We start from the raw sequence: 19446 nt of genomic DNA on the forward strand, positions 1-19446 counted from the left end.
TTGCTGATGGTTTATCAGTACTTAAAATATATTATATAATATTTATTTAAAATTGAAAATCTTGCATTATTAAATAACACTTGGATTATAGCAAAGTTTCATGATATACATAACTTGTAGAAATGATTATATTCTTATAACTAATCCCGCTTCTACTGATGACCACAAGATTGATAACTGATATTTTTCATTAAGGTTCAAGGGTGAGTCATAGTGCACTTTGGCATATTATGACAATGATTTTATGATACGTTTAAATTCTAATAGAATTTAGAAGAAATATTCTGACTACAAACAGTTGTATTTCATATAGATGCTACAAATAATTGATAAAGCTTTACGCTGATTTGAGATTTGTATACTTTAAGAAAATAAATTTGATTTGTTAAGTTGCAAATTAGTTGTGTACAACTTTATTGGCATGTGGTTGAAATTAAAGCTTGAGAATGAATCTCAATACTGTTTAGCCTATTATTCCATTGATTGTGGGTAAGACATCAGGATCAAGTCCTGATGCTCCATAATGATAAGATTTGGGTTTGAGTCCTAATTTATTATAGCTTAACATGCCTTTATATTGGTAAGACATTGGTTTGAGCCCCAATGTACCATATTGATGATATAATGATGACTAAAGAAAAATAATATATTTTTCATGAAAAGGCATGAAGATTGTCCCGCTTGATTAGCTCCATTCTTGAAGTGAATGTGGTAGCAATGCATAATAAGTCTAAATGAAGAAAAGTGGTTGAACAATGAACGTGAGCATTCCAAATAATAATAATCATCACAATGATTATAAAAGGAGAACAACAAGGGTTCTCAAAATAATCCTTCAAAATGTGAAGGCAATGTTTACCATCAAATTGGTATGAAGCACATCGCTGATTATGATCCATTCCTTGAAGAGAATGTGACTTATGATAAACATTGAGAATGCAGACCCATTCCTAAAGGTGAATGTGGTAATATGTGATAAAAGTAATCAAGGCATGATTGGATGAATACCACACAACTTACCTTTGAGGAAGGTTTGAGTGAAATAAAGAGAATAAATATTATTGTGTGATTACATGAATATGTCATTGGTCTCGTACATGTGATACGCCAAAATAGTTTGGCATGCCTTATAAAAATTATTAAAGGCAAAATTAAAGCAAGAAATGATTTTGCTTATGATAATTTTGACCATGACAATTTATTATGATATAATTTTCTCAGTGAAAGAGACATTTACCATATGAATGGTATGATAAAAGATCTTGTAGTACAAAAGTTGTTAAGAGATCCGTAAAAACTAATTTATTACAATCCGGATGAATAAAACTATTCATGACATTGATATTGTAAAGTCTCAAAAGAAACTTTTTGAATTTCAAATGTATAAATCAAAGTGATTGGCATATTGAGACTATAAATGAAAGGAAGATTGAATATCTTCATATTTCTATAATCATACCGGGTAAATATGAAAGTGTCACGACCCAATTGCCGAACCCGGTCGTGATGGTGCCTCTCGTGAAGACAAAGCCAGCAAAACCAAAACAGAACACCTCTTTTAAATAGTTAAATATCATAAACAGTTCTAAAGCATGATATAATATCCATAATTTGCAGAATTAACGATAACAACAGTAAAAGTCATCCCGACACAGCCCAAACCGGGGTGTAGCAACTAAGGATCCTGATACGAGTCTACTAGATATAATATCTGGTACAACTGTTTGAAGAATATCAAAGTAATAAGATAAGGGAAGCACGGGGGCTGCGGACGCCAACAACTACCTCGTAGTCTTCGAAAACACTGCCTGGACTGGGAGGATCAACTCTCAGGAGCGGACTCTGCGATGCCTGAATCTGCATACACGGTGCAGGGAGTAATGTGAGTACTCCGACCTAGTGAGTAATAATCATAAATAATGGATGAAAGCAAGAAAACACGTAAAAGCACTAAGTAATTCTATATCAAAGCAGTAAATCAGTGAAGAAGTCAAGTGAAATCTCTTTAAATCAGGTAAAACCGGTAATTTAGCAGGTAAATAATAAGTAGAAATCCGCCCCTCGGGCACAGTACCAATCACTCAGAACAGTATCAGATCCTCGGGCTCACTCTCATCACTTAATGCTCATTCTCAGCTCTCGATCCATATATCTCTCATAATAACAGAAATCAGAATAACCGCTGCGGTGTGCAGCCCGATCCATATAGATAGTCGACTGCGCTCACTGGGGGTGTGCAGACTCCGAAGGGGCTCCTACAGCCCAAGCGCTATATTGTTGCGGCGTGCACCTGATCCATATAAGTATTGTTGCGGCGTGCAGCCCGATCCATAACATATATAATATCCTCACCATTGGGTTTTCAACCCCTCTCGGTCATTAACCTCACATCCTCTCGGGCACCATAATAGAAGATAGGGATCTTAGCCCACAAATTCCTCTCATTTAGGAATAGTATGATAAAACCGGCTCGAATCGTTTAAAACAGATAGAAACATGACCTAGGATATGATTTTTAACAAGTATAGTGAGGAAAATCAGTCAAAATCCCCGAAGGGTTAAAATAGTTGGCACGAAGCCCAAATATGGCAATTAGCCCAAATCATGATGATAACAAATAAGCTTCAGTCAAATACGCGGTAAAATCATCAGTCGGGACGGACCAAGTCTCAATCCTCAGTAGTAAAAGACCCCACGCTCATCATCCAGCCCGTGTCTCACCTCAATATAGCACTACGATGTGCAATCCGGGGTTTCAAACCTCAGGACATCATTTACAATCATTACTCACCTCGGACCGGCTACAACTCTAGCTCGCGACGCCTTTGCCCCTCGAATCGGCCTCCACGTGCGTCGAATCTATCCAAAATGAGAACGAATACGTCACAATATGCTAAGGAAACAAAGCCCAAGCGAAAACAATCAAAAAATATCAATAATCCCGAAATTAGCAAAACCCGAGCCCCGGACCCACTTCTCGAAACTCAAAATATTTTACATCAACGGGTTCCTTCCACGAGTTCATACATATCAAAAGTTCTCAAATCCGACCTCAAATGGTTCATTCAAATCCCAATTTAAAAGTTCAAAATCTCAAGCCCTAGTTCTTCCATTTTTAGCGTAGGTTCCATGAATTTCTAGGTTAATTTCACAATAGAATCACGTTTTAGGTTCATAAATCTTACCTCCAATCACTTCTCCTTGAATCCCTCTTCAATCTACCTCAAAGAGCTCTCAAAATGATCAACTATGGTGGAAAAATGACTCAAAATCGCGGATGAAATAATTTAACCACTTTCTCCCTAGTTTTGACCTCTCTTCATCGCAATCGCGGCCCAAGCCTCGCGATCGCGAAGAGAAAAATTCCAAAGATCCAAAAACACGCTACGCAAACGCGACATGAGCACTGCGAATGCGATGCTTCCACTTTCCAAACTATGCGAACGCGAGACCTATAGCGCGAACGAGAAGAGCAATTCCACTGGACCCCCAAATCCTTATATGTGAACGCGGACCTCCTCCTGCGAACACGAAGCACAAGTTTCTAACCTTCCGAGAACGTGATCCCTCAGACGTGAACACGAAGTTCTAAATCCTTCCCTTCCAAATTTCTTCTACGCGATCGCGACACAACCTACGCGATCGCGAAAGACAAAATCTCTGCAACAACTGAGTTGATTTTCTGCCACTCTTCAAACTCAAAATGGTCCGATTGACCACCCGAAACTCACCCGAGGCTCTCGGGACCTAAACCAAAAGCACAAACACATCCTAAAACCTCATTCAAAATTGTTCCAATCATCAAAATACCTCAAACAACACCAAAACCATCAATTCACATTGAATTCAAGCCTAAGTTTTCTAAAAACTTCCAAAATACGCAACCAAACCACGTCTGAATGACCTGAAATTTTTCACACACATCACAAATGACATAACGAAGCTACAACAACTCTCGGAATTTCATTTCGACCCTCAGATCAAAATTTCACCTACCAACCAGAAATCGCCAAAATATAACTTCGCCAATTCAAGCCTAATTCTACACCGGACCTCCAAAACCAATTCCGATCACCTCCTAAGTCATAAATTACCTACCGAAGCTAACCGAACCATCAGAACTCACATATGAGCTCTCTAACACATAAGTCAATATTCGATTGACTCGATCACATAAAACGCGGATAACGAAGCATAAAGAACCAGAAATGGGAGAAATGGAGCGGTAACTCATGAGACAACTGGTCGGGTCGTCACAGAAAGATTACCCGATTTTCTTTCTATTTGTACTACACAAATATAAGTATGATGCTGGAATCACATGCCACAAGTAAACTAGAAGTTTACTAAAATAAATATTAGTTGGCATGACCGGTTGACCATCCCAGTTCAATTATGATACGAAAAAGTAATTAAGAATTACATTGACATATATTGAAGAATAGAAGATTCTTCAAGAATTTTCTTGTGCTGCTTATTCTCATGATATACCAGTTAAGGTTGGGATTGAATCCCTTGATCTCTGGAACGAATAAAAGGTGATAAATATATGGGCCCAGTCACATGCCATGTGGACTGTTTACTATTATATGATTTTAGTAGATGCATCTATTCTATGGTTACCTGTGCATTTTGTTATCAACTTGCAATTTGGCTTTTGCAAGATTGCTTGCTCAAATTATTACAGCACAGTTCCGGAATATAAATTATGATGATTTATCTTGATAATACTAGTTTAAATCCAAGTTGGTTTAGCAGAAATTGTATGCCTCCAATTATAGCTAAATCGTTGGTTATGAAAACAAAACTCCCAAACAAAATTTGGTATGAGATGTATTATTTAATATACAACAACACTTGTACGCATCTAGCCAAGTTATAAAAATTTCTCCCTATCACAATCGGTTCAGGGTCAGGAACCAAATAATTTCTATATAGAAATATGGATGTGCTATATGATTTAATTATGCCACCAAAATGCACAAAGATGAGTTCCCAAAGATGGTTGGGAAATGTGTTGGTGATCCCAACATTAGGGGGAGAAAATGGGCAGCTGAGAAAGTGATACGTGAAATGAATTATTATGAATACATATAGATCCTCGTACAAGAAAATATAAACTTGAAGTTCAAGTGATAATTCATTTACAAATTATTGCCAGACGCATTTGCTGACCCAAAGCTAAATGTCATATTTCAGCTGCTAATGCTCCAAATAGAATAAAGTCCATGAGGGACAGAGTCTATGGCACGCATGAAGTGTAACAGACCAATCGGTTCCAAAGATAAAACTCCTTGAAGAAGGAGAGGGGCAAATATTCAAAATGGTCATAATAAGGAGGCAAGTGCCCTAGAAGAGCACCACGACATAACACTTCATAAGACCTCATGGGAGAGGCTCAGGTACCTGAAAATAATGAAATAAAGAGATCTCAATAAGTTATGTCTTTATTGGGTAATAATGGAACCGACGTAAAGTGATCGTCGACGATATTATTAACATTATGTAGTGCTCAATATTATTAATATTGACGAGGATCTTGGCTCAAATCTGTCATAAAATTTGGACAGATAAATGATTGGCCAAATGAAAAATACATAATGAAAATTGAATTCACTTGAAAAAATGTGAAGTTGGGCGGATAGTCCCAACACCTGAAAGTATAAAGCCAATAGAGGTATAAATGTGTTCTTGTTCAAAAAGTTCAAGTCGATAGACATAAAGACGACTTGTGACATAAGAAAATTAGTAAATATCCTCACATTGATTATATGGAGACATGTTTTCTTATGGTGGATATAATCATTTCAGGTTTTAATCTGGCAATACATGAAAACTTGATATGCGTATAATGGAAATCATTGAAGGATTAAAATTGTTCTGAAGCATATTAATGTCTTCTCATCTATCTTCTTTATCTTCCGATCGGATTGTCTGGCTTCTTTCAAGCCTCAAAAATCCTTATACGGATTGAAACAATCATGGCGAATGTGGTATAATTGCCTATGTGAGTACCTATTGAAAGAAGGGTACAAGAATGATTCAATTTGTCCTTGTATCTTTATAAAAAGATGTGGATTTGAATTTGTTATAATCTCTGTGTATGTTGATGATTCAAATATCATTACAACTCCCAGGCAGCTTCCTAAAGCAGTAGACTGTTTAAAGAAAGAATTTGATATGAAAGATCTTGGAAAGGCTTTTTGTCTTGGTCTACAAATTGAGTATATCAAAGATGAAATTTTTATCAATGAATCAGCACACACTAAAAAGATTTTAAAGCGATTTTATATGGATAAAGCACATCCATTTAGTATCCCGATGGTTGTGAGATCACTCGATATAAATAAAGATCCATTCCGACCTCATGAAAATAATGAAGAACTTGTTGGTCCTAAAGTACCATATCTTAGTGCGATTGATGCACTAATGTATCTTGCTAACACTACAAGGCGTGACATAACGTTTTTAGTTAATGTCTTAGCAAGATATAGCTCTGCTCCTACAAGGAGACATTGGAGTGAAATCAAACACATATTGTGTTATCTAAAAGGGACTACCAATGTGGGCTTATTTTATGGCAATGATCAATCCCGATCTTGTTGGTTATGCCGATGTAGAGTATTTATCTGACACAAACAAGGCTTGATCTCAAACATGTTATGTGTTTACATGTGGAGGCACTGTCATATCTTGGTGATCGACTAAGCAATCAATCGTGGCTACTTCTTCTAATCATGCTGAGATAATTGCTATTCATAAAGCAAGTCGAGAATGTATTTGGTTGAGGTCTATAATATATCTTATCCGAGACAAATGTGGTTTGAAGTGTGACAAACTACCCATAATTATGTATGAAGATAATGCAGCATGCACAATCCAATTGAAGAGATGATTCATAAAAGGAGATAAGACAAAGCACATTTCACCAAAGTTATTTTTCACACATGATCTTCAAAAGAATGGTGATATCAATGTGCAACAGATTTGTTCAAGTGATAATATGGTTGATTTGTTCACCAAATCTCTACTGACATCAACCTTCAAGAAACTGGTGTACAAGATTGGGATGCGAAGGCTGAAGGATGTAAATTGATGCTCTCATCATGGGGAGTTAATACGCGGTGTACTCTTTTTCCCTTACAAGGTTTTGTTCCACCGGGTTTTCCTTGCAAGGTTTTTAACGAGGAAACCAAAATGTGTATTTCTAAATATGTGTACTTTTTTTCCTTCATTATGATTTTTTTTCCCATAGGTTTTTTTTCCTAATAAGGTTTTAACGAGACACATTATTTATGGACATCCAAGGGGGAGTGTTATGATAAATATCATATTATGGTGGATGTCTACTCTTCCTCCATGATCTTCATATCAAATGCTTAATGACATATTCAATGACATATTTTCTTCACTTTTCATGCCTATACAAAGGCCTTGTAATAGATAGGAAAATACACCCAATTGAAGAAGAAAATCTCTTCCTTCTCTCTATCCTCATTTCTTGTTCATGTTTTACTAAATTGCTTTTATTTCCTTATTCCATATTATTACTTTGAGTTATATTTCACAACAGTGGCGACTTAATTTAATTATAACAATTTATTTTTTTGGAGACCTGAGCAGTAGCTATAGAAGATAAATTTTTAATGACACTTTTATTAGGTCGCCTCTTAGGTGCAGACTGAATTTGCCATTCCCGCTAAGAACAAAGTTTGACTCCAAAGTTTTACTTTTATACTCTCTCCGGTCCAAAATAAGTGATTTTTTGGCCTTTTTTTGTGGTCCAAAATAAATAATTTTTTCAGATTTCAAGAATGAATTAATTATATTTTTCCTATATTGTCATTGGAGTAAATAGTGTTGGAGTATGTATTAGGAGTATTTATGTAAGATAATAAAGATTAATATGATCAATTTGATTGCTCGTGAATTTCCTTTTGGACCGGAGCGCGTAGCAACTTAAAAAATTTGACTCCAAAGTTGTATTATGGGTTCTTCTCTTTGCTCATATCTCTCCAGAAATTTCCCCCACTCCATTTTCTCTCCGCTCAAATCACAAATTATGACCCATGTGTTATCGACCCAAATGCCCTAATTTGAAATTGTGACTCCATATATGACTGTATGTGCTCACATCTCAAATTCAAATCCTTTTTCAGTGGTTTATACAGTTAGCGAGAATGATGATTTCAACAACTTTACAAATGATTTCGCAGAATTTGCGCAAGTCTTGGTTAGGGTAAGTCGATTTCACTTCTGCAATATTTCTTGGCTGCTTGTGAACAGTGAAACACAGTAAGCAACTACTTGCTTTCTAGGTGGAAGCCACTTTTCCCCGTCGGAACTGGAAAAAAAATTCTTTCATATGATAGAACCATGAATTATCTTAAAAATTTACAAGTTACTTCTTTTTATCTGACAATTAATTCTATTTTATCCCAAGCCTAAATGCCTCTGACATGTTATTCCTTAATCTGCTGTATAATATACGTAGTGACTGAATTTTGAGTTTATTTGTGTAGTACAACTGGTATTGGTTGGTGTTGTTCTGTCTACGTCAATGGCTTCTTTGTTTTTTGGAGGTATCTTGGGCTGAGGTGCGGTGGCGAGAGTTGGCGATGTTAGATAGTGCGCATAAAAATGGAGTATCTTAGGGGCTGTTATTGCATTGCGTGATAAAGATTGGTGCTTAGTCTATTAACAAACAACTCAGAAGTCAGAACCATTAAACGTCGCTAATGAAATGTACCAAATAGAAATATGATGAGCAGTTGTACAAAAAAATTCTAAATGAAGAACTAACTCTTTGTCTGAACAATTTGATACTTGATGTTTCTGCTCTATGCCTAGGTGATGGTACAATGATGACTACTAATTAAGTTCTTTCATCAATACAGTACTGCGAATAGAGAAGAAGAGATTTCTGAAGGGTACAATAGGCAAGGACTTAAATACAAGTAACAACAATTTAGAACATATTCCCAATTTATGCAGTTCTCTGGGTTATAAGTTGCTTAAAGAATATAATTTTAGTTATTATCTTCCTCTACGGTAAGCTACAAAATTTTAAGGTATTGAAGGTGAGCTTTGGAGCAACGGTAAAGTTGTCTCCGCGTGAGCTATAGGTCACAGGTTCGAGCCGTGGAAACAACCGCTAATGCTTGCATTAGGGTAGACTGTCTACATCACACCCTTAAGGTGTGTCCCTTTCCGTGACCCTGCATGAATACGGGATGCTTTGTGCACCGGGCTGCCCTTTTATTCGAATAAATTTCGGAAGATAGAAGAACTGTAGAATAATAAACAGACGTATATGAGATGCTTCTATAGTATCTTAAGATGGTGAATGTAAAGCCTAAATGAATCTAAAGAAACTAGCATAAGTCTCAACTTTGCTTCACTCACCAGATTCCTGCTGAGCTATAGTTGGATAATGGAGGGCAAGTTCGTCAATACTAGTACTTAATGTTGCTTTTTTCTGCAAACAGGTGAATTTTGCTGTTAGGGCGAACTCGTTTCTTCCATACTGAACAATAACTCTGCTTATTATATCTTCCACTTTACAGTCTTGCTACTGAACAATTATTAAGTGGTTGAATAATAGAAGCCAACATCAAATTCACCATCCTTATAGCAAGTGACATTCCGGGACAAATTCTCCTGCCAGCACCAAATGGTATAAATTCAAAGTTCCTACCTTTGTAATCCACACTTGATTTGATGAATCTTTCAGGCATAAACTCCAGTGGCTTTTCCCATGACTTTGGGTCTCTTCCAATGGCCCAAGCATTCACGAGAACTTGAGTGTTCTTGGGCACAGTGTAGCCCAATACATCTATGTCATTTTGAGCTTTATGTGGTAAGAGTAATGAAACTGTTGGGTGAAGTCTCATGGTTTCTTTTACAACTGCTTGGAGGTATGGAAGTTTCTCAATGTCTGATTCTTTTACTGGCCTTTCTATGCCTATTTGTTGAAGAATTTCTTCTCTTACCTTCTGTAACTCATGAGGATTTCGAAGGAGTTCTGCCATTACCCATTCCATGGTTATAGCAGATGTGTCACTTCCAGCCATTAATAATTCCTGCCATCCGATGTCGTGTCACACACATGCAAGAACCTATTAGCTTAATATATGTTCTGTTTAGTACAAGGTGCATAATATATATTACTAACTTCTTATATTTAATTAAGAAGATTAAATCAATAAAAAAAACTTGGTACATTGAAAATATTTGTTTCTACAAGTTGAGCTCTCTGGTTGACAACCCGTTGAGTTAGGGATTGTCATAAAAACTGTTCAAGTGCAAATGGATAAACTTCACAAGTAGTCACTTTTCAGCTCTGTAATTAAAAAATTAGACTTTCAAATTTCAGGTGAAATTGAAACTCAATGACAATAGCTATTTTTCAATTACATGGCTGAAAAGTGACCACCTAAATATTTGTGGAGATTTTAAGAAAGTCACTCGTCGTCATGGACGAGCTTGTAAAGCCTAGAATTTTTTTTTTTTCTATTTTAAACAAGCCTAAAGGGTTGATTTACATAGCCTTGAAGTACATGTGGGATCACATAAGGATAACAGGGGCATTAAGATACTTGGGTATAATTATAGCACAAGTTGAAAGTCTCCACGCTAAGTGGCCAAGTGCCCAACTTAAGAAAAGTTGACTAAGTTGAAGTTGGAATAAGTCATTGATACTATGGTCTCAAACGTAGACAGGGTTGTCCATCTGTAGCCATGCTTTCACAAGAGACCAAGAAAGAGATCAAGAAAGGAATTACGAAACCATGGCGTGAACTGGGGTCACAGATCAAGCGTGGCCTTTACAGAGAGAAGAGGAACGCCTAATGGCCTGAAGATCAAGAGTCCACCGTGGAGCAAACAGTTCCTTTTCACTCAAGTATAAGGTGGAACTCAAAATTTAAATGTAAAAAGGAAAAAAGAAAAAAGAAGAAGCATTACCACCATAGGAGGCTTGATCGTTGTGCCAAAATGGTGTTCGATATTGAATTCAATGTTGCCGCAAAAGCAACACGTCCGATGTCAACAGCTGTACCAGTTTGACGCTCTTTCCTTATATGATTCACTAGTTTTGCAGCCTTTTGGTGACGAAGTTCTTGGAAAGAATCGAGTCTGTGGTTAGTGAACATATGTGTGCTAAGGATCTTCTCTTTTTCTTCCATAAGTGATCACCATTGATCCATGCCACTGTCGCTTCTAGGTTAGGCTGGGCGGCGACAGCAACGGGAACAGTGCGTGCTGAGAAAGTTTCGTCGTGTTTATGGAGGATCTCTTTCGCTGTTTCAGGGGAGGAGGCTACTATGGTAGTGACTGAACCAAGTTTTAGAGTCATGAGAGGGCCATGGATTTTGGCAAGCTCGGCTAGTGATTGGTTGGGTCTTGAGCCTAGCTCTAGTAGTGAACCGATTATGGGGAGACCAGGGGGACCAGGTGGTAGATTTCTGGATTTAGAATGGATATAAGGTTTGAGGGACGCAGAAGAGAAGGATATTATGAAGTTCCAATTTTGTATCTTGAGGACAGATGCAAAGATATATTACTCCTTATATAGGCTTACTAAAACCAGCTCCATCTTATTAAAATGGAGCATGGAAAATGCTACTAGCTGGTATTACAATTTTATATTGTAACTTTTTTTTTTTTTTTTACCATTTTGCTGTTTTACTTATTATTTTTTATAACATTGTACTTTTTCTTTTAATCATGTGTGTTTTCAGTCTAACAAATCCTGAAAACAGACAATTAAAACGTCATACCTTGTACATTTCCATGGCATTCGTGTATGACGTACCTCTGTGAGTGTGTGTATTTTTCTGGCTTCCAAAAGGAATATTGTGATTGGTAAAACGCCAATCCTGTATTTGGCAATTTTTCTGTGTCTTCATTAGGGGATTCCGTGATTCTACTTCTACCTGCCCCGTGCAAGTAGGCTGAGTGGTTTTGAAATGTAACAATATTTTTCTTGTTCTCTCCTTTATTTTTAGTTTAAGCTGACATAAACTCAGGCAATAATTACATTCTATATTCTGCATAAGAAAAATATTGCCAATACATTCTACTAGCTAGTATTCTTTTAATCCTTTTTGGTGTGAGAGATTGACTGTGATGGGTTTGAGGAGAGGTAGAGGTAGGCCGAAGAAGTATTGGGGAGAGGTGATTAGGTCGGACATGGCGCATCTTCAGCTTACCGAGGACATGATCCCTGATAGAAGGGTGGAGGTCGAGGATTAAGGTAGTAGGGTAGTAGGCAGTTGAGTATCTTTTCTCATTTAAGGAGTAGTAGTGTCATTCACGTATTTCCATATTCCTAGATTTCTATTACTACCTGAATGCTTTTCTTCTGGTTATTCTATTCTCTTGTTGGTATTGCTGCTTCTTTGACTTTTTCACTATTGTGTTATTCTCTTTATTTTGTTGTGATTGATTATGTATGCTTGCTTTGATTGGAGGATCTATCGAAAATAGCTTTTCTGCTTGCACAAGGTAGGAGTAAGGTTGCATACACACTATTCTTTCCATATCCCACTAGTGGGATTATACTGGGGTATGTTGTTGTTGGTGGTGTTTTCCTAGTAGTTGTCTTTCTTTCGTATGGGCTCCCAGATAGCACCTTATAGACGGAATCTGAAAGGAAAGAGATTCAGAAAAAGCTTTAATTTGTGGAACAAAAATCACTCTTTGAAACTTGGATTTTAGGCTTAAAAAATTTTAAGAACTTATTAAGGCTTGGATAAAAGTTAATTACTAGTACTATTTTCCCTAATATAATATATTGTGCTATTACGTTTGAGCAATTTTTCGATGAACGCAGCAAAGATTATCTTAACGTTGCAACCCCGATAATATATTGATCTCTTAACGTTGCATACAATATTATGTTAATCTCATCCCAAAGCTGATTTGACATTAAAGTCAGCTGTGGAGTAAGCCACCAACTTTGCATAGTTTATACGATCGATCTTGCTGACGTTCCTTGTCTCCATTATTTATCCTCAAGCAATACAAAATAAGCAAAAAGAATAGCTTAATCTTTGGGCAATGGCAGATCACTTATCAGAAAACCTCAAGATTTATACAAAGTACGAGAAGAAATTATTCAACAAATAAGCATGGAAATGTCAGTGCAAGAATCATACATTGACCAATAAAACGCATATACCTTCAAGCAGTTGTAAAAGAAACCATGAGACTTGATCTAGCAGCTTCCTTACTCCTACCACAAAAATCTCAAGACGAGACAGAAATGTTCGGTTTCACTATTCCAAAGAACAGTAAAGTTTTCCAGAATTTATGATCAAATAATAGCCATAGGTTGAATGCTAGCATATGCTCACCATCTTCATCTTTTGTTTAATTTTCTTCTCAATTTCTTCTTGGCTTTCCTTCTTTGATCATAGCATGATCCTTGGATGGCAGTGAAGATAGAAATAGAACCTGTTCATAGTTATCTTTACATAAATGTCCGTCACTTGTGGGCCTTGGATTAGTTACCTCATATAGCAAATGTTGATACCTTATTTATGTTAAATAAATATCATTTTAAAAAATTATATTCTATAACTACCTTTTGATTTTTATAGCCAAATACTTATTTATGGTCATCTCCTATCCTTAAGCCATAAAATACGCTGCCCTCTCTCTCATAAAATACGCTGTCTCTCTGGCTTGACCCTAATGAAGGCAACGAAATCTCCACGGCCAACTCCAGTATGTTTCTTCTTCTTCTTCTTCTTCTTCCTTTTCGATTTTGATTGTTTTCTTCTGCCAGTATGTTTCTTCTTCTTCTTCCTTTCCATGGCGAGTAATTTTTTGGGACTTTAACTTCTTGGCAATTTCTTCTTTAGTGGGTGCTAGCAATTTATTCCGATTCGTTACCGGCGGATGCTAGCCAAATTCAGTTCTGGGACTTTAACTTCTTCAGATGCGTTACGGATGCTAGCAATTTCTTCTTCAGCGATCTTTCTTGTTTTCTTCTTCTTTCTCTCATCACTGCTTATGGAATCATGGTCGGAATCCGATGGGTCGTCGGAAAATCGTCGACTAAAATAGTTCGTCTGAAGTTTGGGGTTGAGCAATTTGAAGATTTTGTTGCCTTTTTTTTAAGAGCATTGTATCTCGCTGTATTTCTATGTATTTCATTGTATTCACTATCTCTTTTTTCATTATAATTCAATGTATCTCGTTGTATTCCATGTATTTCATTATATTCAGTGTCTTTTTTTCTCATTGTATTTCAATATATCCCGTTGTATTCTATGTATTTCATTGTATTCACTGTCTCGCTATATGCCATGAATGTATTCATATGTGTTTTTTTAATTAATATAATTTATGTATTCAAATGTATTATATAATTTCTCTGAAGCTTGCTATGTTTTTGGGGTATTTTTCGGTTGAGCCTTTTTTATAACTGAAAAATACAAAATTTGTGTGTTATAATTGAGTTTGTTGAGTTATATTAGGAGTCTATTATGTTAATTGATTCACTTTCCGATTTAAAAACAGTGTAATCCCCTATTTCACGCCATGGATACAGTCGAATACAATAATCTGTCCAGCTGTAATCTCATGTTTCACTCCATGAATACAATCAAATATAATAACTGATTAGCTGGACTTTCCTGATTCACGCCTATTTTTGCTACTGTATTCATGAATACAATAGCTTAAATACATCAAATACATCTTATAACCACATAAAAGATATCTATAATCTGTAATATAGCAAATGATATCTACAGATGACTAATTATTACTAAAAGATAGTGCTTTATAAAACTTTCTCTACAATATTTTGGTCTTCGGCCCACAAAAAAGGGATGTATACAATGTCCTCATTGTGGGCCTTAAGCTGGGATTGAGTTCAGGTTTCTCTGAGCCCAAGGCAGCACAGCCATCACTTCTGTAGCTTTATGAGTCACATTTTTGCAAGAGAGTACCATTTTTTTTTTTTGTAAGTTTTGTTTTTTACTTTATGAAATGCTAGTTCGGAAGATACCTAATATATTATAATAGTAGAGCGGACATGAAGGTAAAGGTAATACGGGGTGAAATCACTAAGGATTGGGTGGAACCCTGTCGTTGTGAATCAAGGAGCACAAAAAGAAATGAAGTGGAAATTTAAACAAAAAAAGCGAATATATGGTGAAAGTAAAATAGAACTTCTAAGCATATGCTACCATTCAGTATTATCCCCAATCTGACACAAATCAAAGTGGCAATTGGTACTCACCTAATGAGTAGCCATGAAAATATTGATCAAGATGTTGAAGTTCGTTATTAGTTTCAAGTTTCTCGTCTCCAATTAACATTCAAACCTTATCTATGAGATGATAATACATCTCAGTTCTCACAATCAAATAGCTCAAAGAAACAGCCCATAAGGTTTTTTTTTTTTTTTTAAAAAAAAACAAGTGGCAAATAAAATTGTATAGACTAAACAATGATCTTGTTTTCTTCCATAATAGGAATGGCAACAAGAGGAACGGCCTTCCTCAAGCTAACTCCAAATTGTTCCTCCATGTTCAATTTCTCTGGTGCCATTCCATCAGGTAGCTTCCAACTAAATGGTTGAATAATAGAAGCCAACATCAAATTCACCATCCTTATAGCAAGTGGCAATCCAGGACAAATTCTTCGGCCTGCGCCAAACGGTATAAACTCAAAGTCCCTACCTTTGTAATCCACACTAGACTTAATGAATCTTTCAGGCATAAACTCCAGTGGCTTTTCCCAGGACTTTGGGTCTCTCCCAATGGCCCAAGCATTCACGAGAACTTGAGTGTTCTTAGGCACAGTGTAGCCCAACACTTCTATATCATTTTGAGCTTTGTGTGGTAAGAGTAATGAAACTGCTGGGTGAAGTCTCATGGCTTCTTTTACAACTGCTTGAAGGTATGGAAGTTTATCAATGTCTGATTCTTTCACTGGTCTTTCTGTGCCTATTTGTTGAAGTATTTCTTCTCTTACTTTGTTAAGTACTTGAGGTTTTCGAAGAAGTTCTGCCATTGCCCATTCTGTTGTTATAGCAGATGTGTCACTTCCGGCAATGAATAAATCCTGTCGTCATGTCATGGCAAAAACAAGCAAGAACTTATTAACATCATATATATATATATATATATATATATATATATATATATATATATATATATATATATATATATATATATATATATAATATTGTGCTTAGCACAAGGGTTTGTATTTAATTAAGTAACAATAATAACAAATCCAGTAAAATCCCACGAGGTCTGGGGAGGATAGTCTGTACGCAGACCTACCCCTACCTTACGAGAGTAGAGAGGCTGTTTCCGACCTTTGGCTCAAAAACAAAAAAAAGGAGCAATAAACAAATGATAATAACAATAATGTAATAACACAAAGAAAGCAAATTAAGAAGATTGTATTTAATTAAGAAGATTGTTTAATAAAACTTGATGTGTTTAAAATATTTGTTTCTACAAGTTGAGGCCTCTATCTAAGAACCCGTAAAGTTAGGGCGTCGTCATTAAAAATGTGCTGTACAAATTAGGTACTAAGCCCCAAAAAACAAATGGACAAAAACATAATCTGGTCCGCCTAAATATTTGTGAAGATTTTTTTTAAAGAAAAAAGTCATTCGTCGTCTTTTGTCGCAAATTATGTCTCATGGTATTATTTTGTTAACTATTGCTCGACCAAAAGCAAAATTATGTATACTTATTCAGTTATTCCATCTCATTTGATGCGAATGTTTTGATTAGAAAACTAAAAGATTTTTTTTAGATTAAATCAATATCAAAAGACAGAATTACTCTTTATCTTTTTCACAAATCGATCATCAATACCATTTCAATTATACTACTTCGTATTATTTTTAAAAAATAAATTCATATTTGAATTCTCTCCTGGATATTCCCTTTCTAATATAAAGTTTAAAACGCCTGATAATTTTTTTTTCTATATTCCAATCCTTGCATAGTTAATATTTGCAGTATAATCCTTACATAACTTGTTTCCAACCAAATGGTCCCTTAAAGTATGTTTTCTCATTTTTAACAGAGTGATAGCTTCATGAACTATGCCCACGTTGACTTAAAATATTTTATTCCTTCCATTTCAATTTATGTAAACCTATTTGTTAGAGTCAGAATTTAAGAAAGAAACAAAAAAATTCAAACTTGTGATATTAAATATATCATAATATTTGTGTAACTACGTGTCTTTTAGAATTTGTGGTCTAAAAGCTTGTCATAAAAGAAAATAGATTTAAATAAATTGAAGTGTAAGGAGTACCAAATAGAGTAAAAAGGAAATTTAAGATTATAAATTTAAACAATATATATAGAAGATATAGCAAATTCGACGTTAGATAACATTTTCCCCTCGCACCCAAAGTCAATACAAAAATAAATAATATTTTCTGAGTTTAAGTTATACATTCTTAGTATATAGAATTTTTACACCAAATTTACATATTATTGTAATAGAGAACGTATATTATTTTCAAGATTATAAATTCTACATTTAAATAAGCTAAGGCTTATTTATAAATATCCAACTAATTTAGGGTTTGTTTGGTATGAATATTTTCCGGAAAATGTTTTCCAATTTTCCCATGTTTGGTTGACTTAAATATTTTGGAAAACATTTTCCTTATCAGCTCATTTTCCTTCACAAAAATATTTTCCAAAACTCTTTCTCAACATTCCCCACCCTCACCAACCCACCCCACCCCTCTCCAAAAAATGCTTTTTTTTTTAAATTTTAAATTTCAGTTTTTTCGTTACCACCCATCCTACTACCCCTCCACCCCCACCCCCACCCAACCCCTACCCCACCACAAAAAAATTATTTTTTTTTATCTAAATTTGTTTTTACAATTTTAAATTTCTGTTTTTTCTTTTTTCTGCACCACCCACCCCCACCTGCCTTCCCCGCACAAAAAAAAATACTTTTTTTTATAATTTAAATTTCTGTTTTTTTTTTGTTTTACTGCCTCCTGCCCCCTCCCCCGGATAAAATATTTTTTAAATATATTTTTCAGTTTTAATTTTTTATTTATCAGTTTAAAGGTTCAAAATTTTATAAGTTCCAAAATTATAAGTTCGGAGGTTTATATGTTTGGAAGTTTACGAGTTTAGAAATTATAAAGTTTACGGGTTCGAAATTCCGAGGTTTTGAAAGTTTAGCGGTTCGAAAGTTTATGAAATTTGTGGGTTCGGAAGGTTGTTGGTTTAAAAGTTTATGGCTTCATGTTTATTATATCTAAATTATTTATGAATACTCTTGAGAAGTCATTTTTCTTAATTTGCGTACCAAACACTGGAAAATGAATAAGATTACTATTTGTTTTCCAAGAATTTTTTTTCTTGGAAAATATTTTCCGTTATACCGAACACACCCTTAGTGTTGTAAAAAAATAATGATTTTATATATAACTTAAATTGTTAAGTATTTCGGTTGAATATAGGTGAATTTCAAATAAAATTTTAAAGGAAAAAAGAAAAAAGAAGAAGCACTTACCACCATAAGAGGCTTTATCTCTTTGCCAAATCCTGTCACATCAGCTTCTTCAAATTGATCAAGTAGTACATCCAAGAAATCACCATTCTTCAGCACCCCTTTGGCTCTAGCTTGTAGTCTCTTCTCAATTACTTCGTTAAATATTTCATGCAACCTTAAATACGCTGGCTCTATACGACGCTTCACTCCTTGCAAATCAAACCGCTTTAAAACCGGAAAATAATCAGACAAGTTAGGTACCCCAGCATCCTCCATGATTGTCCAAACCAATTCCTTGAATTCATGAGCTGTCTTGAATTCAGGGTCCACCATATCAATCGAGAAAACGGTGTTCGATATTAAATTCAACGTCGTTGCAAAAGCAACACGTCCTATGTCAACAGCTGCACCACTTTGACTTTGCTGCCTTATGTGACTCACTAGTTGTGCAGCCTTTTGGTGACGGAGTTCTTGGAGAGAATCGAGTCTTTGGTTAGTGAACATCTGCGTGCTAAGAAATCTTCTCTTTTTCTTCCACAAATGATCGCCGTTGACCCATGCTAGGGTTGCTTCTGGGTTCGGCTGGGCAGCAACAGCAACGGGAACAATGCGTGCTGAGAATGTTTTGTCGTGTTTATGGAGGATTTCTTTGGCTATATCGGCCGAGGAGGCAACTATGGTTGTGACTGAGCCGAGTTTTAGAGTCATGAGAGGGCCATGGATTGTGGCTAGCTCGGCTAATGATTGGTTGGGTTTTGAACCTAGCTTTAGCAGTGACCCAATTATTGGGAGACCAGTAGGACCAGGTGGTAGCTTTCTGGATTTAGAAGAGAGATATGGCTTGATAATGAACCATAACAGTGAGATGAAGAAGAGAAAGATGGAAAGGATGGGAAGCTCCATTTTTGTAAGTTGGGATAGATGCAAAGATATAAA

The 19446-nt window shown here is 35.7% G+C and overlaps 2 protein-coding genes and 1 long non-coding RNA gene across 3 annotated transcripts; 1 reads left to right on the forward strand and 2 right to left on the reverse strand.

The window, feature by feature from the left end:
- Positions 1-7953: 7953 nt before the first annotated feature.
- Positions 7954-14220, forward strand: LOC138870075 (uncharacterized). The gene is made up of 2 exons (XR_011400301.1): positions 7954-8239; positions 13641-14220. It is a non-coding gene; the product is annotated as an uncharacterized lncRNA (long non-coding RNA).
- On the reverse strand, positions 9561-12543 carry LOC104248834 (cytochrome P450 76T24-like). Its single transcript, XM_070147650.1, has 5 exons — positions 12350-12543; positions 11091-11465; positions 10831-10916; positions 10715-10743; positions 9561-10082 (listed from the first exon to the last, which is right to left on the reverse strand). Exons 1-5 carry the CDS (start codon positions 12541-12543, stop codon positions 9561-9563), a joined length of 1206 nt encoding a protein of 401 aa, XP_070003751.1.
- A 1016-nt stretch (positions 14221-15236) lies between the features above and the next one.
- LOC138870074 (geraniol 8-hydroxylase-like) lies at positions 15237-19446 on the reverse strand. Its single transcript, XM_070147624.1, has 2 exons — positions 18532-19446; positions 15237-16083 (listed from the first exon to the last, which is right to left on the reverse strand). The coding sequence occupies exons 1-2, from the start codon at positions 19411-19413 to the stop codon at positions 15460-15462; spliced, it is 1506 nt and encodes a 501-aa protein (XP_070003725.1). The 5' UTR covers positions 19414-19446; the 3' UTR covers positions 15237-15459.

Source organism: Nicotiana sylvestris, chromosome 6, assembly GCF_000393655.2.
Source record: "Nicotiana sylvestris chromosome 6, ASM39365v2, whole genome shotgun sequence".
Taxonomy (NCBI): Eukaryota; Viridiplantae; Streptophyta; class Magnoliopsida; order Solanales; family Solanaceae; genus Nicotiana; species Nicotiana sylvestris.